General features: G+C 46.8%; 1 protein-coding gene across 1 annotated transcript; it reads left to right on the forward strand.

The window, feature by feature from the left end:
- Positions 1-5,232: 5,232 nt before the first annotated feature.
- Positions 5,233-26,837, forward strand: frmd6 (FERM domain containing 6). The gene is made up of 14 exons (XM_067243609.1): positions 5,233-5,362; positions 13,352-13,658; positions 13,803-13,893; positions 15,195-15,274; positions 15,651-15,727; positions 16,067-16,253; positions 16,934-17,089; positions 17,766-17,831; positions 17,941-18,009; positions 20,629-20,803; positions 21,036-21,347; positions 21,591-21,728; positions 23,211-23,302; positions 23,625-26,837. The coding sequence occupies exons 2-14, from the start codon at positions 13,560-13,562 to the stop codon at positions 23,913-23,915; spliced, it is 1,833 nt and encodes a 610-aa protein (XP_067099710.1). The 5' UTR covers positions 5,233-5,362; positions 13,352-13,559; the 3' UTR covers positions 23,916-26,837.

The raw sequence follows: 26,837 nt of genomic DNA on the forward strand, positions 1-26,837 counted from the left end.
CAACCGTTCCACAGAGTGGAACATGGTTGGAAAGCTATGTTTAAAACCAGTCTGGTGGGGATGTGGTTGTGAGTGTATAGACTGTGAGTGGAGAGACTAGAGAGACAAGCTTTACAGACTGTGGGGAAACAAAAGAGAGACCAGCCTCATTCTTCTTTCCACTGAGCAGCACGTGGGAGTGCTGATGAGGTGCCAGGCAGGAATGGGACCAGGAAAATGGGGACAAGGCCAGGTATGACAGCTGGTGCTTAGGTCAGGCTCCTCGGTCCAACACGCAGTCACCACAACGACCTCGCGTCGGTACGCCAGCCAACCCAGACACCATATCGCAACAAATCTTCTTTCTCTCTCTGTTGATCACAACATCCTAATCAATAGACTGGAAAAGCTTATTGGGTTCACGGATAGTGTATTGAACTGGCTGAAATCATATATCACAGGAAGGAAGTTTTATGTTAGTTTAGGTGACCATAGGTCCAAGAAACATGAGAACTGCTACGGGGTTGCTCAAGGAAGCTGCTTAGGTCCATTACTTTTTTCTCTTTATATGTTACCACTCGGTGACATAATCAGAGAACATAACATAGATTTCCATAGCTATGCGGATGACACACAACTATGTATATCCACTGAACCCAACGATACAACGGCCATCAATTCCATTACCAACTGCCTGTTGGCAATAAACAAATGGATGAATGATAACTTTCTTAAATTAAATGAATACAAAACCGAAGTCCTACTATGTGGCCCCAAATCCAAAAGAGAGATGCTTATTAAGAATCTTGGAGGCTTAACCCCCTGTCTTAAACCAGAGGTGACGAGTCTCGGTGTAATCCTGGACTCAGATTTGAATTTCAACTCTCACATTAATAAAGTGACCAAAACAGCTTTCTTTCACCTGAGGAATATAGCAAAGGTACGACCATTCATAAACCAAAATGATGCAGAGAAGTTAATTCATGCTTTTATATCCAGCCGGCTGGACTACTGTAACACACTTTTCACTGGTCTTCCCAAGAAAACCACTGAAAGACTACAGCTCATTCAAAATTCTGCAGCTAGATTATTAACCAAAACTAAAAGGAGAGAACACATTAGTCCTGTCCTAGCTACTTTACACTGGCTCCCTGTTACCTTCAGAATTGACTTTAAGGTCCTTTTCCTCACATACAAAGCTCTACACGGACAAGGACCTAGCTACATTGCTAACTCCTTTATAAACTACACACCAGCTAGAACACTGCGATCATCAAATGCAGGCCTATTAGAGGTCACCAGAAGCAGTCATAAGAAGATTGGTGATTCGGCCTTTGTCAATTACGCCCCAAAACTATGGAACAAATTACCCATAAATATTAGGGAAGCAAACACTCTAGACATTTTTAAAAGACAGCTTAAAACCTACCTTTTTACCGAAGCATTTAAGTAATTTTATCTCAAAAGGGTTTTCCTACTTTTAAAGTTGTTTTCTCTCTTGAACAGAGATCTTATTGGGATTTTTTTTTTTTTTGAATTGTTTATCACTTGTATTATTGTTTTTATTGATTTTATGTAAAGCACATTGAGCTACAATTCTTGTATGAAATGTGCTATATAAATAAAGTCTTACTTACTTACTTACTTACTTAACCAAACAGACGTTCGACTGATTTCTCTCCTTTTCCAGGAAACGTTTAAGCATAAAAAGTATAATACATATCTAGGGCATCATCATCTTGTGGTTCCGTTGTGTGTAACATAATTGTGAGAAAGGGTTTTTGTGTGTGTGCTTGTGTGTGTGTGTGTGTGTGTGTAGGAGGAGGGGGGGAGGTCATGATGACCTAAGTTTACTGTACTGAAGCCTGAGACTGTTCTGGAACTGTCTTGCATGTGCACTGGTGTGGTCTGGGAAGGGGACTGGTTTGGAGTTGCCATTGTGTTTTGTCCTCCGTGTGCCATCTGGTGCTGGGCTCAGGGCTGTGCCAGTCTCCAGCGCGAGGCCCTGAAGGATGGAGTGGACGACTGGGCCGAGGCACGCGTGCCTTGGGAAGGCCTTGCTGTCAGCGCCTGACCCTTTGTGTTGGGTTACACAGATGGAATTGTCTTCACCTCACAGTGTTGGACGCGTCGAGGTGTTTGTCGTCTCGCCCCTCCTCAGTGTCTCTTTATGTGAGCTGAGACGAAACACGCCTCGGTTAAACTTTCTTTTTTTATTCAAGAATTTAACTGAGGAAGCAGCACATAAAAACAACGCTATGCATATAAAATGATTCATAATGATAACATGGCTGGAAATTAAATGTGTTAATGCCCCTTTCAAACAGCATGTTTCCTTTCTGCATTTGTTTCATCATTTGGGCTTAATTACTTATTTGCATTAAAATGCCATCCCTGCTGGAACAGAGCTAATGGCAGCAGTATGGATTGTTGAGAGCAGCAGAAAGAGGCTTTGGCAGAATGACTAAAATCAATTCCTTCTCTCTCTCTCTGTATCTCTCTCTCTGTCTCTCTCTCTCCCCGTTCTGCAGGGAAACTTCTGCCTTTTGGAAATAAACTTTTACGATGCCCTTGAGAACAAACATGTTCATCATCTATTCCTCTTGGTCTCATTGTAACAGGACCCTCTCCATACCCATACCTCCACCCCCCAAACCAAAGAAATCTACAGCACAATCTGAGAGACATGCAAGAGCACTGTTTAATGAGATGGCGCATCTCTGTTTACTATGGGTATCATCCCCTCATCTCTGTTTACTATGGGTATCATCCCCTCATCTCACTCCTGGCTTCCCCCTGAAACTAGTCCCTGAGGGGTAGGGATATGGGGTAGCCTATATGGGGTACGGTAACCCAGCCAGATGACCAGCCATCTGCCCCATATGCTGTACATGGTTTCTACTGGGCATAGACACTATTTGTATTGTCTTAGGTTTGACCTAGGTACAAAGTTTTTGGAGAGGATACGATTTGGTGTAATATTGCTTTTTGAGCGCACAGGAACCTTATGATAACTTGTTTGAAGTAAGAAAGCATGGGAAACACATACAGCAAATCCACCCAAATCATAAGGTGATCTACTTGCCTTTGTGCAGATGTGAAACTAAGCCAGCTAGCAGGCTGGTCCCATCCAGCACTAGAAGATCTGACGTTGAAGTTTAACCTGCCACGCAGATACGCGCGGCCATTAAATAGTTTCTTGACCCAGAGTCGATGTAGAGGAACTGCATGTTTCCTTCCATGAACGATCTTCCAAAGACCGGTGATTACAGAACATCTGCCAGCCCTCACTCATACACTTTTCTTCTCAGGTTTCCAAGTCGGCTCTGAGGGTTTGGGGAACCAGGTGCCCGTTGTCCAAGTTGGAGCAAACATTCTATGAGGATTACCACTTCAAGGCAATGACCAAACGTGTCACACACAGTACGGTGGAGTCAATAGTCAGCCTTCAAATGGCCACTCTGAAGCTTTGTTGTCAAAAACAAAAGCAGGACACAGAAAAACGATCCTTTTGAGTGTAAAACATGTGGTACAGATGCATTTCACTCTTGGAGAGGTCCTCGGCTAAGCTTCAGGAAAACAGTTAGTGTACACCAAACAATTTGTCTAAACATGATGTTGCTTTGGATTAAAGCGTAATGAATACAAAGTCAAATCTAGAATGAAAACATGAAAGTGACAATAGACAGTGACGTGGTAGATGACATGGACAGGTTGAAGGGCTGCTCAGAGGAAGCAGGCTGCGTGGGGCTCATTAGGCAAAAGGCCAGGCTCTCTGCGAGGGCTCTTCATAATGACTGAACCCTCATCCACTTTCCCTTCGTCCCTCTCTCCCTCGGGAGCAAAGCTAGTGAGGAGTCATTTCATTTAAGTTGATTTCACCACAACAACAAAAAAGCTTGCTGCCACTCTCCCTCTGCCCTGAGACAGCTAATCTAATCCAAACTGAGGCTTCAGACAAAGACATAGAGCGGGGATGGCTTGCTGGCTGACTGGATGCTCTGATATCTAAGAGAGGGGATTCATGAAAGTAATTTAAAAAACGTTGTAAGTGATACATCCAGTTGTATTAACCTTTCATCCTCTTCTGTTACAGTTCCCGGACATTTCCTTTACAGGTATTATGTCTGCATGTCACACTGAATATAGTTAGCAGCAGCAGGGAACAGAAATGAGAGATCTGTGCAGTTCCGGTGGTTAATGGTTTCTCATGTTCTTTTGTTCTCATGCCACACATCAAAGCTGCAGACGCAGGGCTCGGAGGTTGGGGGGGGGGGGGGGGGGGCTGCTGGAGGGTTAACACAGTCTGACCGGGCACACTTCCTGATCTCTGTTTGCTACTCCTGTTTCTCCCTCCCCGATGGGCAGTCCTCTCTGGGTCTGCATGTGCCCCTCAAGCCCTAATCGCAGGTCACCATGTCAACAGGGAGAGGGACACCAGACCCTCTGTGACCATGGCAACGATCTTTCTTCCTGTGACATCATAAAAGAACAGAGGAATCTCCCAGAGCAGATCATCTAAGCCTTGTGTTGGGGTCACACTAAACCAATCCCATTAGTGAACTAGTAATAAAACATACTCTGTCACACTCAGTGGCATTTTCCTTTCAGGTTTAATTAAATGCTGTGTATCAATTTAAATGATAATGACTTTATAAATATGGGGAACGTGTTTCTGTATTAAACTCAAACAACAATAAACAACAACCTGCTATTCTGGGCATGCAGGACAACATATTATATAGGACTGCACAGATGTCTCTCCGGAATACTTTCCCCACTTTCTTCCTTATATCCAAATTACGGTTCTGTAACATGCACTTGCACAAAGTGAGCCATAACTTAACTTCTTAACGAGCGTGCTACGGGTCTACGCGAGACTCCGTTACTATTCCAACAGACCAGTCTTCCAAAATTATACTGCACTGCTACAGACGGGAAGAATGGAATGAGAGGCAGCCGTGGGCGCTACCAAATGTCCGCCTTGGGGGAAGGCTGCACTTCAGTGACGCCATTATTATATCGATATATACGAAGAGAATAACACCGTTTATGGATAGGTAGATATCAGAAATAATAATTGTACCAAGAACATTTAATTAATCATTTATAAAAACCCTTTAAAGGTATAATTTTAACGGCATGGATTCAGTTCCACCCCCACCCTTCGTTTGGAACTTCCAGCATTTGCACATGTAGGCTATTCCTACTTGTTACAGTTGTGTTCCGACGGGATAGAATGTGGTTCGCGACGCACGCAACTCTTTCTCTGTTCAAATTAAAAACTCATTTTTGCTTCTGACAATTTGGATTTACGTAAACGTTCGGACACTTTAATACGTATTTATGGAAAGGATTATACATGCTTGTTTTTTCATGAACGGTGAGTTTTGCTTTAGCCTACTGATTTTCTAAGATTTCCTTAGTAATTTGCCTCTCACTAATTCCTTCACTGTGGACTATTCCATCCACTATGCGTAGATTAGGCTATTCCGCCCGCTTCAAAGCAGAATCTTGTTTTCAAACATACCTACGCCTTTCACTAAATACAACATTATAGTTCAACATTCTTATAAACAGACACAAGTTTGACACAACTCTGTTCTAATAACCATCGTATTCGTATTCTTCAGATGGATGCTGTCTGTCAACATCTTTTAATACCTTCTGTAGGTTTAGTCACCACTGTTCGCCACCAGAACGGAGTGTTTGCTCTTGTGCATATTAGTTTTTCTCCGATTTTCCCACAAAATTGTCCCATAACATCACTGAGGCTTTTAAGTGGTATTACTGTTTCTAAAGCTTAGATTTTGTTTGACCTGGTTTCAGTAATGTTTTCCACAAGTAAGATCGGTAAATAGGATTTCAGCGATATTCAAGGATGTAAATGTCTTGGTAGGCGTTTAAAGCAAGTCTTCCAGTGGTCAGAATGCGAGTAGATTTTATCGTGTCGGTAGGGGACTACAAGACGAGTAAGTAGGCTATATTAAAAGATGTACTGCAAATACCTTCTTTTGTGGTAAAACAGCTAAGCCTGCACATCGGTTTCTTGTGTTTGCATCCCGGGGACTTCCCCACCTCCTTGTCATCAGTTCGGACAAACTTAAATTGTTTCAGTACTCAGGAATGCTAACGATTTCCTCTCTCTTCTTTTCGTTTTAATATTAGACCAGTGTTCGTTCTGACAAATACAGTGGAAGTCCAGTAACCGTGATTCGGAGCGTTTGATGGTTACAATATATCCCTACCTACATCAACAATGTCACGGTTTTCAGTGACAATTCAATTGGATTACACCGGACCCTGTCTCTCTCTGTCTCTCCCTGTCTCTCCCTCCCTCTCTGCAAGTTTTGCCAGTCTTTGAGTAATGTTACATTAGATTAATACTACATAGTTTCCTTCATATGGATTCATTAGCTACCTTCATAAACCACAGGCACATGCCAGATTTTCTATTGCTGTTGTGGAGGAAAATGGAGGGAAAACAAGTAATGCTTTGTGACTATTTCTGTTGCTGATCGAGGGAGCAGCCGGCTACTAAAATACAGGGATGTGAGGCCCAGATACTTGAGTTAAACGCTGCAAGTGGTGTCTGGACAGGAAGTCACTTCTCCTTAAACAGGAAACAAATGAGAGACAAGTACAAAGACGAAGTCCACTTAAAAAACAAACACAAAAAAAATCTCTCAGTGAATGCACAATTCAATTGACGCATATTGTTGCTCAGTAAATACTGTATCTAAGGTCCCAACACGCAAGACTTGGCCTCGGAATCTCCTCCTATTGTTCTTCAATGTCCTGGTCAGAACCAGACATTCCTCTCTGTAGAATTCCTCTTCACCTCACCCACATCTGTGATGGCTGAGTGTCCACCCTCCATCCCACCATGTATTCAACTCTGCTGGCGCACCAGTACACCCTCCATCCCACTCTACCCTACACTCTCCCTACCTCAACCAGTGCATCATACTCTATGGCCCAAGGCAACTCCTCAACAGGCAGCTCCTCACAAAACAACTCCTCATCGGACAGCTCCTCTTTCAACATCACTGGACAGCTCCATACAGTACGACATTATGGATGCTGGTACAGGGCCTGGTCTGCATGGGCCTTTCTGGACTGGTGAGATTTACAGAGAGAGGGAGAGGAGGGGGGGATGGAGCAAGAGGGACAGAGAGAGAGAGAGGGAGACACACACACAGAGAGAGAGGGAGACACACACACAGAGAGAGGGAGGGAGACTGGAAAGCTCTCCCAGGATTTGCATTGGAGTCTAAGCCTTTTATCCTATCTCGTACTGGACTACTAGGCTCTTCAGGAATATCCTGCTCCTCTTAAACAAACAACTCCTCAAGCAAAATGCTTACTCTGACAGAGTCACTGGCCTTTGCTTGGTAGCCATGCCCAACTCCGCTGCCGAACATTCAGCCTATTACTTGCAGGGGTCTGCGGATCTCCATCGCCATGTGAAGCATTGTTGTCCTCGCAACTTTGCCTGATAAGCGTTCCTGGCGGATGAAATGTCAGAAGACTCGTATTTTCGTCAAAGGACAATATGACACAGCGGTGCGAAACTGCAGCCACGCAGTGAGAAAGGATGAGATTACTGTTATCCCCATTGACGAGGAGGAACCCAATCTCTCCTCCGTTGCTGGCCTTATCTCCACGTTTGCAACGTGGATGGGAGTTTATGCAAAAGATCCCTCTGGTGTGTATGTCATCCAGATGCCCGGGGCTCCCAGATCAGAAACAGTCCCTTCTGCACTCCTCGCAGCGCTCTCCTCATATCCCTGTGTGAATTATACCAGAGAGCTAACTAAGAAGGAAAACAGATCTCTCTCTTTCTCTCTCCCTAATCCCTGTTCTTTCTCTCTCTTTGCCGCTCCCCCTATACCCCCTCAATTTCTCTGTTGCTATCCCTGTTTCTCTTTCCTCCCCTTCTCTCGCTCTCCCTCCCTCAATCCTTCTCCCTACCTCCATCTTTCTTGGTGTGTTTTGCCTGTGTCTACGTGGCTTCCTGTTCCGTGCTAGCTTACTTACATAGAGATTCTCTGCTCATTTCCAGGATGTTGACTGTTGCCAGTGACCCCTGAAGACCGTATATAGCTGTGGGTCCAAACATCCAAAAGTATCGCTTCTAGCCTATACAAAGAGTGTGTATAACATCCTTCACAATATGTATAGCTTGTAATGACTTTTTCGTCCCTAACAGAAGGATTTGTCACAAGCAAAACCACCGAGTGTGGGTTGGGGTTGGGTTGGGCTGATTGCAGTCTATTTTTCGAACCCTCCTCTTTTGGGCCACTTGTTCTATTTTGAGTGGATATAATGGCTGGGGTGGTTGCTGTCCTGTGTATGGGACTCGTAATGGTAGTTTGCTAACTTGTGTATCCTGAGCTTGAACAATGCTGAACTGTGTGTGTGAGAGTGTAAGGGGGGTGGGGGGGGTGGGGGGGTTATGAGCAGCAAGAATGACTGCTGACTCTGTTTAAACATGTCGGGTTGCACTGGCGGTTTGAGGTGTGTGTGCGTGCGTGTATGTGTGTTGTACTGTATATTTCACACTCCCTTCCTCAGAACGCATGGGAACCAGTTGGTAAGAATGCTGGCATCCCATAAAGGTCAGTGCAAAACGTTCTAAAAGGTCATAAAGTCTCTGCCTTTGATCTGGGAACCTCCACCTATGTAAGAGCTTGCAGGGTTTTTCAAACTGAGCCCCACACTTCTTCTGCCAACAGCGACAACTCTTACCATGGCTCCAAATTGCATTATGAGATTTCATGGATTTTATAGTCAGGAGTTAGCTACAGAGCTGTACTCTATAGAGAGGTTCTCATAGTGGTGCTGTGTGTGTGTGTGTGGCTCTGGCCTTGACTGCTAATGACCATGAAATCTGTTCAAATAATACTCCAATGTATTTACTCTCTCAGTCCAACATCTGTAGGGTGGAAACTGATATTCTTTAAATAGTCCCAACAGTAGATCCACTGTCAAACACTACTGAATACAAATAGTTTAAGTGAAATTAGGGCATCAGCACAATTACAATAACAACAGTATGAATGTAGTAAAACAAATATATTCCTTTCTTGATAGTTGATGCTTGATAAATCCACACAAATTAAAAAATAAATGTCCCACTCTATTCTTTTTTTCTCAATTATCAAACAGTATTCAAAAATGATCAGTTGTCTCTCCAGCAACCCGCACACCGTTGATAATTCCAATTCCATTCAAATTCACCAAAATGTACTCCCAGCTGTGAAAACAGATGACTGCATTGAGACCAAGACCAGCTGGAAGCTCTATTTACATAAACACTTTTCTCGTTCTAAGGAGAAACCCCATTACACATTGCAGTGCAGGTTACACGTGTCTGACTCTCTACCTCCTTGCTCGGAGGACATCCACGTATAGCCGTATTCCTACTTCTCTTCCCCCATGCATGTGTGCAGACCCCAGAAGGCCCTTGGTGGCTCATGGTTCTCTGTGTTTCATGGGGCTGTCGGGTATAAGCACGTAAAGCAGCTCGTTGAGTCAGGGGAGTCTACTGTGGCAGTAGATGTGGACCAGGGCAGCAAGAGATGGTGGTGGTTGAGTCAGGGGACCAGGAGACGATGAGACGACAAGCAGCAGAAGTTGTGTGAGTCGGGAATCAAAGCATCCATTGTTGGAATGGGAAGCAGATGTTAGTTTGGAATTTTCCTGACTGCAGAAGTTTTTTTTTTTTTCATAGCTGAGCTTCGAGCGCTCATTCTCTCTCTCTCTGTCTCTCTCTTTCTTTTTACTCTGTCATCTCCTCTTGCTTCCTCCTATCTCTTCCTCCTATCTCTATCTCTCTGCCGCTCCCTTATCCTCTCGCTCTCTCTCTCTCTCTCTCTCTCTCTCTCTCTCTCTCTCTCTCTCTCTCTCTCTCTCTCTCTCGCTTTCTGTCTCTCTCTCTGTCTCTCTCTCTCTCTCTCTCTCTCTCTCTCTCGCTTTCTGTCTCTGGACATACTTTATCTGAAACAGTAACAGAAACTTCTGCCGTTACTGCCAAGCCTGTCTTTGCTCCTCGTTTGTGTATGTCCTTCCCTGCTTGTAGCCAGTCCGGTTGTTCTGGCTCCACCACAGCCTCGGCCTCGCTCCCTCTCCAGTCCAGCACGGGGGAGCAGGGCTGGCTGGCTGTGTCTCTCCGTGTCCCAGCGCCGGGTTTGGTGTCATGATCCCCTCCGAGGCCTGCCACGTTGACAGGACGTGGGACGGTCCCTCTCCCTGGATGAAGAGCAGGAAGTGGTCCCTGGCTGCCCGGCCTAGGACAACAGGGTTGCATCACCGCTTGCTGGCCTTAAATATAGGTTCTAAAAGGCAGCAGTAATGTCGTGATCCAGGCATCTCCCCTGGGCTGTCTCATAGCTTCGCAGGCAAAGGACGAGTCATTCAGTTCCCTGCCCAGGACAAGCATGTGGATAGCAATGACCTAGGTTTGGTTTGGTGGGGACAGATTATTAGCACCCTATAGGCTTAACACTACCCCAGCTCTGCTGCTAAGTGTTGGTGGGGATGTTTCAACGGTCTCTTGGCATTGGTCGGGACATGTCCCTACTGTCTGCCTCTACCCTACCCCTATAGTGGATACTCCCCATCTGGGGGAAGCCCTGTGGGTCAGCGTTAGATCTGACACTATGACGTAAATGCTTTTATCCAAAGCGATGCAGGGGAAGATTTGAACCTAAGACCTCTTGATCTTCAGGGAAATGTTCTTCCACTGAGCTATACCCATCCCAGTCAACCCATGATGGTGGTGACAATGACGGTGGTGATGATGGTGATGGTGACGACCGTGGCTGCGCTTCCCCTCCTGAACGAGGAATCCTCTGCCCCATCACATGACATGGCCAAGCTGCAGTAACAGCACACAGGCCGTCAAGTATCACATTTCCACCTGAACACGATACGACTCCTGTGGAGGTCCTTTCAGGCACCATCAGCCCTCTACAGGAGATGGGGGGACAGGGATGGATGAAGCTTGCGTGACTTCTTCACCACACCACACGTTTGTAAACACCAACGATCAAACCCCACGTTTATCTACCCGGCCCAGACAGCTACTTAAGGCTGGTTTTAGATGACGTAACAAAAGTGCTGTTGACTGCTGCTGGATAGTACACAGCAGAGTAGTGGGGGGAATGGCTCGGTGGTTAGAGCATTTGACTGGTGATTCAGAGGTAGCAGGGTCAAACCCTTCATCCTGTATGTCACAATGGATTATAGTGTCATTTAAGTAAACCCATTAATGATGGTGAGAGCCGGTCAGATTCATCTTTGCTACAGTATGTTGAGTTCAATTCTCTTTTATATACTTTGTTACTTTTCTTCATAACTTGATTAGCACTTTATTAAGTGAATACAAAATATTACTTTATTATACAGTCTACAGCCGTAGAGATGAAGGGATCGAGCCGATGTTTCTAATACAGTAGAGGAGTGGAGAGAAGTGGAGCAAGTGATCCAATGAGGTGTTTCTCTAATTCCCCCTGCAGGGATCACACACCCCAGCTTGGCTACTGGAGCTGGTGTGGTGGTGTAAGAGCCACAACACTCCAGCTACCAGCATACAAAGATGTACACTCACACACGCAGACAAGCACCCCCCCACCCCCACACAAACACACACTAACACACAGTCACACATACATGCATACATTCACTCCCCCCCCCCCCCCCCCCACACACACACACATACACCCACTCTCCATCCCACACACACATACATGCACAAACACGAGTACACACTCACACATATGCACTCTCTGTCTCTTACACATGCGCACACACACACACATTCCTTGCATGAAGCAATGAGAAATGTGGTGTGGACCGCTCCTGGTTCCCACAACAACAATAGAGAATAGATAAGGAGAGGACAATAGAGACCTCACAGCAGTAGAAGTTTAGAGGACCTACCTAGAATGGCCACTATGACAACTGAATGACAAGCCGTCAACAGCAGTTACTCTGTTACCCTGGCTATGACCTTTCACCCCAGTCCCCATGTTCAGGGAACTGAACCCAGATAGAGGCTCCTGTTCTGCATCATCATGTCTCTGCTGGGAGTACTTAATGATTAGTTATTCACCGCAGACAAATTGAAGGCTGTTATGTTTATGAGGTGCATTTGTTTTTATGATGATTCTCAATTTGGATAGTCAGGTACATCTAACCTGAAATGTTAACTGCTTTTCTAATGTAATTCAACAACTGCTTATGGTATGGGTTACTTTAACATTTGTTAATAAAGCATCTAAGGCCATGCTCTCATAGTGAGCATATACAGACCATCTACAGATGCCTTTTGCACAAATTGTCAACACCTCGGATAAACAAGTAATTAAGTGGACTTACTTTGGAACCTGTTACATCTCTATGATGGAGATGCTTCTCATTGTTGGCTCACTTTGCTGATTCCAACAGGAAAAGATCGTTAATAATTGATTGTTTTCTAACGTCCTTGTGTTCTACCCTTGAGCATTAACATGTCAGGAAGATGTGTGTGTGTGTGTGTGTGTGTGTGTATCCGGCAAGAAACTGAGAGGGCCAGGCGAGGGCCTTCATCCCCAGAGATACTCCTTTACAGATGCAAGATGTGTGTGTGTGTGTGTGAATATAGATGGATTCTATCGTAGATCTTCTCCAGTGAATATTTTTAGCTGGAGTCATAGCTCCTAACGTCACGATCCATACTGTGGTGTACCTAGTATTTTTGTTGCTGTGTCTAATCAATCATTTTTGGGTATGTGAGTAACACCCTCCCTCCCCCCGCCCCCCCCTATTTCACACCATCAGAGCGTTCTTTAGAGATTCTCTTCAGACAGATGTTCGAATGTTCTCCAGGAGTCAGCGACAGTCTTTAGATCAGACACACGAGGATGAACAGGAATGCTCCCTTCCCCTCCCTGTTGTCCTCACTCCCTAGGCCCCCATCCTTCTCCTCCCACGATTGTCACCACCGCCAAAACTTCTCTCGTTCGTGTGTTTGTGTGTGAGGCTAAGATGCTGATACAAAGATGCTGTTTGTACAGCAAGACATCTTGAGAAGTTGAATGCTCCTTGGCTGAATAATTTAGGGTTTAAACCAAACCTCCATTTTACCTCTTTCCCCCTTTCCACATGTCTACAGAACCTTGTATTCCTCTCAGACAGCTGTTAGCACTTGATATTCATTTAGTAACGTTCCAGTGTCTTCGTATGTGTTAACACTAATGTATTGATACTTATGTCCCCCTGTCTTTCAAGTTTCTGAGAGTTCCTCTCAGACAGTTGTTGAAACTGGATATTATTCCAAAGACGTGCCCACATGCTAACGTGACACCTCCCTGTCTTGCCTCCACAGTGTCTGAGGGTGGCGTGCGCCCTGCTGACCTCCATGCCCGGTCCGGTGTGTGCTGCCTGCCCCTCTGAGCCGCAGGGAGCCTGTGTGTCTGGCTGTGCGTGGGGCTGGAGGAGCAGCTGAAGTAGGGTCACCCAGGAGCTAGCCAGGGGCCACCAAGGGACCACTCAGGGGCCACAGCCAGGGGCCCAGAGCCCAGACGCGACGCGTGATGAACAAACTGAGCTTTCACAACAACAGAGCCATGCAGGACCGCCGCTGTGTCTGTGTGTTTCTCCCCAACGACGACACGCTCAACGTCATCGTCAACGTGAGCACTGGCTGTTACACTGCACCGCTCTCCTTAGACTAACCTCCATAACCTGCCATTTGATGGCAGCGTGACCTCTGACTCCTCCTCCTACTCTCTGACCCCTCCCCTTCATCTCTTACCTCTGACCCCTCCTCTGTCCAGGTGAAGACCCTGTGCCAGGAGCTGTTGGTCCAGGTGTGTGACCTGCTCAGACTGAAGGACTGTCACCTGTTCGGCCTCAGCGTTATTCAGAGTAAGAAGCATGGCTCTCGTTGCCATGGTGTCTCTCTCACCTCTCTGTGACGGCTGACTTGCCAGCGTCCCGGCCTCTATAGCTTCTATTGTTCTGGCACGTCACTGTTGTTTTATGAGAACAGAGAGGTTGGTGTGTGTGTGTGAGTTGGGGGGGCTGGGTGTATGTGTAGGATGAGTCCCACCCCCAATCACGTAGAAGCAGGCTGGCGGTGACAATGTCGAGCAACTGCAGAGGACAGCAATTCGCCTGGGCAGTGTTGTCAGACAGCTGCCTCCCAGACGGGCCAATCAGACACGGGCAGGCCAGTAGAACCGGAGCCAATGGTCCTGGCTGAGGGACATTCCTTGACTGCTTGTCTAAACAGCGTGAAATCCCCAGCCAAACAGCAGCCACCCACCTCCAGCTTGAGCCCACATGACTCTTTCATCTGCCCCAGCCTCCTGCCCCCTCTGCCCCAGGATCCTGCCCCCTCAGCCCCAGCCTCCTGCCCCCTCTGCCCCAGGATCCTGCCCCCTCAGCCCCAGCCTCCTGCCCCCTCTGCCCCAGCCTCCTGCCCCCTCAGCCCCAGCCTCCTGCCCCCTCTGCCCCAGCCTCCTGCCCCCTCAGCCCCAGCCTCCTGCCCCCTCTGCCCCAGCCTCCTGCCCCCTCTGCCCCAGCCTCCTGCCCCCTCTGCCCCAGCCTCCTGCCCCCTCTGCCCCAGGATCCTGCCCCCTCTGCCCCAGGATCCTGCCCCCTCTGCCCCAGGATCCTGCCCCCTCAGCCCCCAAGCCTCCCCCTGCTCTCCCTCCAAACACAGCCCTAGTTGGATCCCGAGTGGCAGCCGCTCTGTGTGGTTAAACACAATTTCCTCTCGCAAGGAAACTCGGTCCGAAAGGGTCTGTTTCTTATCTGTTTCGCACGGCTGCAAGGCTCACATACTTGCATGTCAGGCCTCTTGCCCTCATCTCATTGGTTAATTCGTTATTTCGAGTCTCCAAGGGCTTGTGTACAATCACGGCAGACCTGGTGGATCATCAGGGCAGCTCAGGACATGCTAGGAGAGAAGATTAAAACATGACAAAGAGACAGGCAAAAAACACACACACACACACCTGAGGGAACCAGAGGCTCAGTACAAGAAAGAATGCCGCCAGTATGTGTGAAGGGATTTTTCTCTGAAGCACTCTCTTTGAAGTTGTCTCTTACTTTAGGGACCAGTCCAGGCACACGCACACACACACACTTCTGAGGTGACAACAGAGCAGAGGTGCTGTTCTTACCGTTGATAACCCTTTCTGGCCTGTTTTTGTTCCTTCCAGATAATGAGCACATATACATGGAGCTGGGACAGAAGCTCTCTAAGTACTGCCCCAAAGAGTGGAAGAGGGAGGCTAGCAAGGTATGTATAGGTAATATATAACACAGAACAGGAGACATATCACGAGAAATTAATGTAACACTGTATGATAACTGCATATAAAACATTAATGTCACATTAATAATAAGCATTTGTATAGAAATAGTGTTAACATTTCAGAACGAGGAGCGTTAGTTAATAGGCCCTCAAGTTAGTTAGTTAGTAAGTCTTATTAACACATATTAATGTTAATAAGAATCTTATTAGGGCCTTATTATCTATTTAACTTAAGCTTATTGCAAGCACCTGGATAATAAAGTGTTACCAAAGTAGTTTAATAGTTCATTCATAATATATAAACATGATACTACCAAAGATTTTGATAAAAAATCCATGTTCGTGTGTGTTTGTGTTCCAGGGCATAGACCAGTTTGGGCCACCGATGATCATTCACTTCAGGGCCCAGTACTACGTAGAAAATGGGAGACTAATAAGGCAAGTAAAATCGCTGAACCTTCCACACTCGTTAAACAACCATTTGCCTTTAACACTGCGCTTTCTATTAACAGCTATGTAATGGATTGACTCAGTGGAAACCTAATTTATTATAACTTGCTGATGATGATGAGAGTCTTTTGGAGTGCATTCTTATTTCCCGCAGGGAGAAGATGAGAAACCATCAAAACCCAGTGTCCCTTTCTAGCACAAGTTAAAGCACAAAAAGGAACTCAGACTCAGCATTTAATTATTTTTACTCTGTCGTCTTCTCTTTTCTTTTTTTGTCTCTTTCTCTCTCTCTCACTCAATCACTCACACACACCCACACACACACAGTGACAGGTCAGCCAGATACTACTACTACTGGCACCTGAGGAAGCAGGTGCTTCTGTCCCAGTGCATTCAGAGAGAGGAGGCCTACTTCCTGCTCGCTGCCTTCGCCCTCCAGGCCGACCTGGGCAACTTCAAGCGAAACAAGCACTTTGGGAAGTACTTTGAACCCGAGGCCTACTTCCCTCCGTGGGTGAGTAGATCTGGACTGGACGGTGCTGTGTTGGGTTGGGCTGTATGTGGTCTCTATGCAGGACTGTGTGTATGTAGGTCTGAGCTTTAGTCTGTCGTTAATCACTGAAGCCTCCGAGACTCTACATCATCCATCCGTGTGCGGACCAGGAACTGGGACACTGAGTTTTATTTCTGTCCCTGAAAGTGGCACACTTAAATAATTTGGTCTCTGGACGAGAGGGTTGAGCGCTCCTCCTCCTCCCTTCATGGTCATGGCAGCCCCACCCCGTCGATTGCCTCTGCTTCCTGTGATTAGCCAAGTGCTTCACTATCACTGCTTTGGAGCCCCGGAGACGGGAAGCGACTGTCGGATCACGAGTGTGTCGACGCCCCAAGCAACTCCTGGTCCCTCTGAGCCACTAGTGGGCACCATGACAGCGTTGCCATGCCTCTCTGACGGAGGTCACTGTGGCAGCCGCAGTGTTTAGAGGCCCTCCCGGCTCCTGCTCCACAAATGAGCTCAGTGTGGTTCAGAGGAGACATCTGGAGCTTCGTTAACCTCACTGCGAATCTCTCCCTGGCCTTGCTGCCAACCATGGACTAGAGGCAGACCGGGGGCGGCCTCTACTAAGTCTCCACCACTCCCTGGCCTAGCTAATGAACCCCCCCCCACCCCCCCCCCCCCCGTGTGTCGTTCAGGTGGTCTCCAAGCGTGGCCGGGACTACATCCTGAGGCACATCCCCAACATGCACAAGGACCAGTTCGCCCTCACCGCCTCCGAGGCTCACCTCAAGTACATCAAGGAGTGCGCCCAGCTGGACGACGTCACAGTGCACTACTACCGCCTGTACAAGGTGAGACGGGAGGGGCTCCCGAAAACATCCACATGGTAGTTGGATGGTGATGTCACAGAGGGCTTTACAGATGTCCACAGATCAGCAGCGATAACCAGCCTAAACCCTCAAGGAAGACGAGAAAAATGAATCAAGCTTATGGAGATAAGGAGTGTGTAGTTGAACATACCCTCACACTAAATATCTGGATGGGTCTTTATCTGTCTAGCATAAGTATGCCTAGTATGTTCCAGTAACGATAGCCCCTTCGATTACTGGTATTGTTTAGTGGACGCAGGAAGCCTAAATAATATTTAATGAAGACACTCGCACAGGTATAGGTAACTCGTAATTTGCACAGTCCCGTCAATAATCTCTACTATGAAACAAAGTGTAAACTGCTTCTCTGTAGATTTGCAATATAGGTTTATGGTGAATTGATAGTAATGAAAAATGTGTTCATAGTAGGTTCAACAGCTATTGATCCATGTACAGTCAACAGATAAGACTTTATTTGAATAGTCTATCTAGAATTACAGTCCAAGGAGTATGTTATCTTAAGTGGTTGGTACTTGTGATTATCTTAATGGGCTCTGTGTCGACTCAAGAGGATAACAAGGTCCCCATCCAACTCGGTAGACTTTGATGTGATGGTCAGTTTGTTAAAGCTCTCCGTTGATCAACACACGTTTCACAGGACAAGAAGGAAGTGGAGGCATCCATGACGTTGGGACTGACCTTGCGTGGGATCCAGATATTTCAGGTACTGCTTTAGGAGGCTCCTTGTGTTTGACATAAAGTGGCCATTGATGTCCACATTTACAGTAGGCGTTGTATTTTGATTTCCTCTACTGTGTGTGTCTGTGTTTTAGAATGTGGGCACTGTCAGACAGCTTCTGTATGACTTCCCATGGACCAACGTGGGCAAACTGGTGTTTGTGGTAAGTAGAGAATCTCATAATTTCACCAAATATATATATATATATTTTGTAGCAGATGTCTTTAGACACTTAGTTGGCCTAGAAGAATCCTGTTGGAGAATGTCCATACTTGCTGTTAGAGAATGTCCCTACTTCCTGTTGGAGAACGTCCCTACTTCCTGTTGGAGAACGTCCCTTGTTTTCTTTACTGTTCCCTCCTCCACCACACATTCCAGCCGTGACGTGCTGCATTAAGGCGCTGGCGTACTGCGGTGTGTGAGAAACCCCCGCTCTCCCAGTGCGGGGAGGGGGAACAGTGACGCACGGCTACTTTCCTCCACGTCTGATTCATCATGGCTCCGCGACAGCCCTCTGGAACAGAGATTTAGAAAGACTTCCCTGGGCCAGAAAATACACACACACACACACACACACACACACCTTATCAATGAAGTAAGTCTGGAAAGAGAGTTATGCAATCAGTAGCATTATCTTAATTGTGTTCTCGTGTTTTCCAAGGTCTCACCCCCCAGTCTTCCTCCCCTCCCTGCAGTTTGGTTGGAAACACAGAGGCTTTATAAAGCAGTGTAGTAGAGACTGTCATTACAGTAAATCCACAGGTTATCTCCTGACTGAATGGGTCTGTCTTTAAGCTGAGCACAGTTGAATGTTGGAAACCAAGAGCAGCAGGCTCTCTCTCTCTCTCTCTCTCTGGCTGGCATCTTCATTCTGCTAGAGTGTAGATTTCGTGCCTCAGCCGGCTGGAGGAGTGCAGGGCCATGTAAGAGCTTGTACTTGGGGTGGTGCTCTAGTCGCAGCGACGGACAGGCCTGCTGTGCGATCAGACATCCTGCGAGGACTCTGAGCATTTTTTTCTGGGTCTATTTTCATGTTTGGGTGGGTACACAGTGAGCGGTTGTGGTTGGGGCGCGAGGGACATGAGGCGAGGGGCCTCTCACAGGGCCTGTCCCTGCGCGCCCCAAACACAGGCTCTCGCTGAGGCCCCACCCTGGCTACGCCTGTGGACAGAGAGGTCGGGGGGGGGGGGTGGAGGGGATAAACAGAGAGGGAAAGAGGGGAGAAAAGGTGAGGGAGTGGAGAGAAGACGAGGCGTGGGAGGAAGGCAGCAAGGAGAGAGAGGAAAAGAAGAGGGAGGGAGTGGAGAGGGTGAGAAGGGGAGAAAGAGAGGGAGGGAGGGAAGTTGGGGAGAGGGAGGCAGTGCAGGGTGGAGGGACCGAGTCAATAAACACCAGATGTTGTGCAGATTTGGGGGAGTTAGAGCTGGTCCTATTGGATGGCCTAGTTTTGGCTCCTCCTCCTCCCTGGCATCCAACAGTGCAGCATCTGTAGCCAAGCTGGGAAGGAGGAGGGCTTTTAGACCTGGGGGTTTGCGCAGCTGGGTGCTCCTGGGGTGTGGGGGTGGACAGACACCTCCCCTGGGCAGACAGACTGGGGTGTGTGTGTTTGTGTATGTGCCTAGGCTGGGCTCTGTCATGGAGGTCCAGTTGAGGGGGGAGCAGGCCGTGTGTGACAGCTGTCACCCTGTGCGAGGTCAGCTGGACCCTGCAGATGAAACCATACCCTACTCTGAGGAGTGGCCGGCCTTTTAATAACCAGCTATCTGACACCTCTCTGCCCACCGCCCTGGCAGGGTGTGTTTGGGCACGCGCTGGGGCTTGCCCAGTGGGGAAGCTTCAGACTGGATAAGTCCACATTGTGTTGTGATTGGTTTTCGAGGTTCAGCTGTAAGGAGTGTCGTGGGAGGGTCACAGGACTCGTGTCAGTGTTGTTAAACTACCCAGGAGGATCTTAGGATGCAGTTAATTGTGTTTAATAGCCTTGTGCTCTGCTGTTATGAAACTCTGGCAGATCCTAAGCTTTCGGACACTGTTTGGGTCTGGAAGGATAAACTTAAAATTCGATTCTATGCCCCGAAAAAAATCTGCAACCCATGGCATTCTTTCTAGGTCTTTAGACCTCTCCTTAAATTTCAAAGTGGAAACACCAGCAGAAACATTTACAGGGCTTCATGGCAAAAAGCCTGCTGACATCAAGCAGTTTGCCGCTGTTGTTGCCAGGGGAGATAATACCTCTCTTTTTCATTGGATTTAGACATTTTGACCTCGGCTTGGTGATAAACAAACCAGAAGTGCTTCCATAGGGCCTTTTCTTTCCAGATATCCAGCACAGGTCTGTTCAGGTCTGTGTCTGCAGCTGTATCTGTTTTGAAGATCATATTGTTGAAGCTGAGATATCTTCACTGTTTTTAAAAATGGCCTCGGGGCCTCATTGCTGCTCTATTACAAGCAGCAATTTTCTCCTGGCTCTTTCCTAACCTCAGATGTGTGTACATTAGCTGGTTCTTCTGGTTTTGCTCTCTTTCTTAAATGCTGTAGTTCAGATAACTTTTCCTGAATGTTTGTCCTCAGACCTGGTTTTCTTAACTTGGATCCCTCAACCTGGCTCCCCAACCTGGTTCCCCTAACCTGGTTCCCCTAACCTGGTTCCCCTAACCTGGTTCTCCTAACCTGGTTCTCCAAACCTGGTGCTCCAAACCTGGTTCTCCTAACCATCTTCCCCTCTCTTTCTTTCTTTCTCTGTCTGTCTGTCTCTCTCTGATTCTCTCTCTCTCTCTCTCAGGGGAAGAGGTTTGAGATCCTCCCAGACGGGCTGCCGTCGGCCAGGAAGCTCATGTACTACACGGGCTGCCCCCTCCGCTCCCGCCACCTCCTCCAGCTGCTCAGCAGCAGCCATCGGCTCTACATGAACCTGCAGCCGCTCCTCAAGCAGGTCCGCAGGCTGGAGGAGAGCGAAGGTAACCCCCGCCATGCTGCCACGGAGATCAGTCTCTGGGTTAGACCCTCACGGTATCAACACGTGTTGGTTATCAGGTGATGGGTGTGTGACCTTGTGTTTGTGTGTTGTCGTTGTCTTGCTCCATCTCTCTCTCTTTCTATCACTGTCTCTCTGTCTCTTTTTCGGCCTCTTCTTTTCCTTTCTCTGTTTTTCGGTCTCCTTCTCTCCCTCACTCTCTGTCTCTCTCTCAGAGAAGAAACAGTACCGGGAGTCGTACATCAGCGACGCCCTGGACCTGGACATGGACCAGCTGGACAAGCGCTCCCAAGCCAGCGGCAGCAGCGCGGGCAGCGCGTCGCACCACAAGCGCCTGTCCTCCCGCCGCTCCACGGCCAGCCATGGCAGCTCGCACACGTCGGGCGTGGAGACGGACAGCTTCCAGGCCCCCAGCCAGGCCCCCCACCGGGCGCTGCGCACCTGCAGCTCCTCCACCACCAGCCACGGCTCCTCCCACACGTCGGGCATCGAGAGCAGCGGCAAGGAGCGCATGCTGGACGATGACGGTATGTCCGCCCCAGTGGCGCCGTGCCTCACTACTGGGGGGGGGGGGGGGTAAAATATAACTGGATCCATCCCAGTTATTATCCATCCCAAAACTTTACCAGTAGTCATGGGGGACAGTGTTTGTGGGTGCGTTATAGTACCTTTTGTGTGGCAGAACCATGTAGCGTGTGAGTGACAGAACAGTGTACCATGTGTGTGGAGGCCTATAGAGAGCGTTGCTAAGCTCCTCTCCCTAACCGCAGAGATCGAGATGCTGGTGGACGACCCCAAGGACTACGAAGAGCTGCACGAGCTAGCCCTGGAGCTGAGCCAGGACCTCTGCATACACATCACTGAGGACATGCTGACCATGTCTCCTGACCAGACCAATGGATACTCTGGTACAGTACACACGCACACACCACTCAGTACACACGCACACTGTCTGGATTACTACAGTACAGAACAACATCTACCTTATTGTCCAGTCATTTTAAGACAAAATGGGGGTCAACCTAAGACAAATTGCCGCAGAAGCAAACTCAACTGATTTAGTATCCTCAATATGTACTGGGTAAGGGAAATGGAACCATGAAAATTACTGAGTTGATTACTTGCATCAAGACAAAGAAAATAATTATTACAAGTTTTTTTTAAATTGTTTGTTAACATGGGTAAACGGTGCATAATAACGTATGCGGTAATTTGCATAAATACCACAACATGTCTAAACATTGGATATAGCCACGTGACAATGTCTTGTAGAATCTTGTTGACATCTTACAGTGAAAGACTAATAGAGGCAAACAAATGTCACCATAAGTGGCAGATATTCAGTCATTCCTTCAAGGTCCACTCAACTGTCAATCAACTGTCACTAAGCCGTCACTCAGGTAAGAAAGATTTCCTTTTGTTTCTCCTATCTCTCATGGATTATTCAACCTACATTAACAAAACATACCTGGTTATCAACTACAATTTATTGGGAACATCTGGATGTGTGTTGAGCTGTGGTGCGACTATTAATGGTGAAACGACCCAGCCCCAAACCCCATCTCTGCAATAATAATTAATAAAGGCTGGTTTAAAGTACTTCTTCCTGCCATGTATTAATGCTCATGTGTAACCTAAAGGGTTCCGCTCAGACCTTAACAATAAGTATTTTACTGTTATATGTCAACAAGATTCAACAAGACATTTTCACCTTGCTATACCCAACCTTTAGATCTGTTGTGGTATTTATGCAAATTAGCACATACCTAATAAGGTTATGCACAGTTTGCCCTTGTTAAAAAAACAATTAAAAAACACTTGTAATACATTTTTTGTTTGTCTTGATGTAAATAATCAACTCAGTAATTTTCATGGTGATATCTAAAGGTTAAAATGTTTACCCTATTCACGTGAGAAAAAGAATGAATAGGCGTATAAATAGGCTATATTTGGGTCTTTTTAGAAACCGTCCCCTAATGGGATTCTTAGGGGCTTTTTTTTCCCTTACTCAGGACATATTGAGGATACAAAATCAGTTGAGTTTTCTTCTGTTCAATTTGTCCTACCTTTTTTCATAAAGTGACTGTACCACCAGTAGATGTTGCCCCATTGGTGTAACTTCTTCCTTAAGCGCACACACACAGTTTAAGCCACCGTGTCAGGTACAATGGATACATATACTGCCTAAACAACTAGTACACACACACAGTCTAGATAATTATGCTACCTCTGTACGCAACACATTTATGATAGTAACTGGACACATACAACCTCTATTTTGCATCAACCGGAACAATCCTTTCACACCCTTCCTCCCTTGCTTCATGGACATTGTGCCCTGGAGGAGACAGCGTGCTGTTGTGTGACGTGTTCCTCTCGGTGCTCCTCAGGTCTCGTGGTGAAGGACGTGAGCTCGTCCACCTCCAGCTCCTCTGAGACCGTGGTGAAGATGAGGGGCCAGAGCATCGAGTCTCTGCCTCAGGTGACACCTGATAGTTGTAGTCCTTTGGCAGACGCTTTGATCCAAAGCCAACACACAGGGAGATTTGAACCTGTAATCTGTTGATTTGATTTGCAGTCAAACGCCAACGTTATTGTTGCACTGTCTGGTTCTTTGATGCTTACTGTTTCTCACTGCAAACTTACTGTATGTACTATTTGTACGCTGTTTTGGATAAAAGTGTCTACTAAATAAATGAGATGTAAAATCCCTGCATTCAAATAAAAGAAGAGTACCATTATAAAGCTGCTCTCAACATGACTTTTTAAGATGTTAATTGTTTTGTTTTTTTCCCGCTCCACAGACATCTGTGTGCAGGAAGCCCCAGACGTCAACCGACCGGCACAGCCAATCCCTGGATGACGTGCGCCTCTACCAGAAGGACTGCCTGCAGTGGGCAGAGCTCTGCCAGGACACGGCGCACAGCTACACCTTCGGCTGCGCCCAGGAGCTTAGCGACGGCGGCGGTTACCAGGGCCTCGCCGATCAGTGCAGCGGCATCCGTGGCGACCAGCACCCCTTCCCCATCAAGAGAACCAGCAAGTACTTCTCCCTGGACCTCACCAGCGACGAGGTGCCTGAGTTTGTGGTGTGAAGGAGGGTGCAGACCCCTCCCCACCCTCTGGGTAGACCCAGAGAACCTCAGGCGAGTTGGGAGAGGGAAATGGAGGCATGTCTGACTCCATACCTGATAACGTAGACTCCTTATGAGGATACTGCTGGCTCTCCGCTAACCAGAGTTAGCTTACCCCTGGAGGCAACAGACTAAGACGAATAAAAGCCACAAGTCCACAAAGGAAGCTGCCAAAGTCGGATTTTCTCGAATGGAAAACCATACCATTCAGGCTGCGTTGAATTTAACCCATGCTTCTCCACTGTGACACACGTTGGGAATTGGATTACAGGAAAACTAAGGGAATACTGAGGAAATTCATAATCCTTATTTACAGAAACCTAACTGTTTCCAAACGTTTCTCAGGTTGTTCCTTGATGCTTATGTAGGGACGTTTCACTTTTGCAAAGAACTTATTTCTCAATCGGTTTGAGTGAAATCTTGGTATACTCTATCTGGTATTGATCAACAAAGGCAGTACACACCCACCAACAGTCTGTCATAGAGATTAGACCCCTTTATCTGAACACCACATGGAGAAGAATGGGAGTTTTGGAGCTTTGAACCAAAGACAAGCTAACGCTAACATGTAGAGACCATGAGGCTCCTGGAGCTCCTTGTCATGGTTGCAGTTGTTAAAGCGATACAAGGAAGCGCCACCATGACATCAGGACAGAGCAGAACCACATCAACAGGAGGTACCTTTTGCTCTTTAGAGGAAGGAACGATGACGTAATCTCCCTGTTTGTTAGCAGTGTGCCACTTCACCTCTGCCCCCACTTTGACAGGAAGTGCAATGTGCCAACACCTCCCTCCTCCTCCTCCATTGTCTCCTATGAGCAGACGAATATGAACCTGCCCACTGTGCCTTCAATACACTATGCAGGTCTTGGAACCACAACCTTGCCTTGACAATCTCTCTCTCTTACACACACACATACACACACACACACACACGCACACACAGTAGTGTAGAGTCAGAGAGCTGGCTTTGAAGGTCGGTGCGCTTTAAGCCACTGTTGGCCAGGAGTCATAACTTCATGAAACACACCTTAAACAGACCAACCAGTAATGGGTGGATTGTCTTGCTCTGATGATGTCATCCTCTCAAACTCAACCTTCAGAGAACCCAGGCGTGACCTGAGTGGCCTGGTGGTGTTCCTCGATGTCATTGTCTCTTTGATTTGCCAGCCTGCCTGAGGCATGACAGGCCTCCCCATGCCCTGGGCCCCACACCCTGGTCCCAACACTTGTCTTCTGGTCCTCACACTCCCTGGTCTCCACACACTTGGTGCTCCAGCATGCTGAGGAAACAGCAGGTCCTGACACAAAATGGAGCCGCATTCATGACCAGGAAATGAGGCTGACTTTCAGCCTCTTTGTTTTTTCGTGAAGGGGGCGGGAGGGGGAAGTAATCCAGTGGTTTTTGTCTTTTGTCCTGAACGCCTACAGTATGCTATATTTTTTTTGAACTGGAACTTCTTACATTTTGTCATTTTAATAGATTGTAAGTGTAGTATTTGTGTATGCTGAATTTTAGAAATGTGTTCTATGTTGGAAAGGTATTCTGTGTGTGTGGTTAATGTCTTTCAGTATTATAAGCAATGTATGTGACAGTGTTACAAACGTGTGACATCCGATTCACACGTCTATATTGTGGGCCGTTTTCACCTAGAGATCAAGTAAATTCCCTTTTTTTGGAAACTGCAGAGTTTTTTGCCGTTGACATCAAGAGCTAGTTGAGTTGTTGAGTTAGATTATTTCACAAGGTGTGACTGCTTACTGTCACGTTCAAACAACCATTCTGAATAATATACATTTCTGTGTTCTGAATGTTCATGTTTTGTATTATCAGTCATTTCCAAAGAGTTACCCCAGTCAAAGGTGCTTAAACTGAGGGTTTAGTTGGACAGTCAAAAACTAGGAGGGCATTCAAAGCAGCTATTTCAATTTAATTTCCCACCTGTATCTAATCTCTCCTGGAGAATGTTAAATACCAAATTAGGCTTCCTGGATTATTTGGAATCAGCTAGAACACTTTGTACCTTAAAATGTGTGTGTTTGTGTGAGTATGTGTCTGTATGCCAGTGTGTGCTTGCGTGTCTGTCAGTGTGAGTGTGTGTGTGCCTGTCTGTGCGTGCGTGCTCGCACATCTACAAATCCACTCCAGCTGAACTTGACTGCTCCAGAGAAGGACAGTTCTAGAACCAGTATTGCTATGGCGTTATGTCTTGAGTGACAAGACCTGGCAAGTCCCACTTTTCTGCTCAGTCGGACCCTCCAGCTAGACACGTCAGGGCCATGTTGGCTCACAGCCACAGGGTCTGGCAGCAATAAAGCCTGGATGGAATAAACAAAAAAGGTGGAATGTGGAATGATTAATACACTTATGAATTTATCTTTTGTGTGATTTAAAAAGCAAACAATAATGATTTATATTTCAAAGGAGAGGGTCTTGCTTCCCTGCTTTCATGTATTTATGAGTTATGTTGTGAAGAAAAATTGCAACAAACTGAAATAGCTTTGTTAACATATGGATATGTTTCCATTTCTGGTAACTGATGTGTCTCCTCTCTATGATAACAGTGTAATGTTTTCAAGGTACATAGCCATAAAACCAGAACCGCAACTTGAGTCTTTTGCATTGTGTCCTATTCTTTACTGTGTTGACTTAATATTACATAGTGATACTTGGCCTATGTAGCGTCTGTTTGTCTGCACTAAGTGTCCATAACTCTAACCCTTTCTGTGAAAGGATTTCCCTTCAGGAGATAAACAATTGAATGAATGATTTCATCTTTTTTTTTCAAACCCTCTTGTGAAAATTGTTATCATGAAGTAGTCTGGTTGTGCCTTCTTGGTACTCATGCCCTCAATACTCAATAAAACGGTACATTTGTTTGC

Source organism: Osmerus mordax, chromosome 9 (assembly GCF_038355195.1).
Source record: "Osmerus mordax isolate fOsmMor3 chromosome 9, fOsmMor3.pri, whole genome shotgun sequence".
Classification (NCBI taxonomy): domain Eukaryota; kingdom Metazoa; phylum Chordata; class Actinopteri; order Osmeriformes; family Osmeridae; genus Osmerus; species Osmerus mordax.

Bases quoted from the DNA above. Each gene is read 5' to 3' on its own strand.
- frmd6 (XM_067243609.1), top strand. From the start codon at position 13,560: ATGAACAAACTGAGCTTTCACAACAACAGAGCCATGCAGGACCGCCGC. The intron at 18,010-20,628 runs GTAAGTAGAGAA...TCTCTCTCTCAG, and splicing joins TGGGCAAACTGGTGTTTGTG to GGGAAGAGGTTTGAGATCCT. The intron at 20,804-21,035 runs GTAACCCCCGCC...TCTCTCTCTCAG, and splicing joins CAGGCTGGAGGAGAGCGAAG to AGAAGAAACAGTACCGGGAG.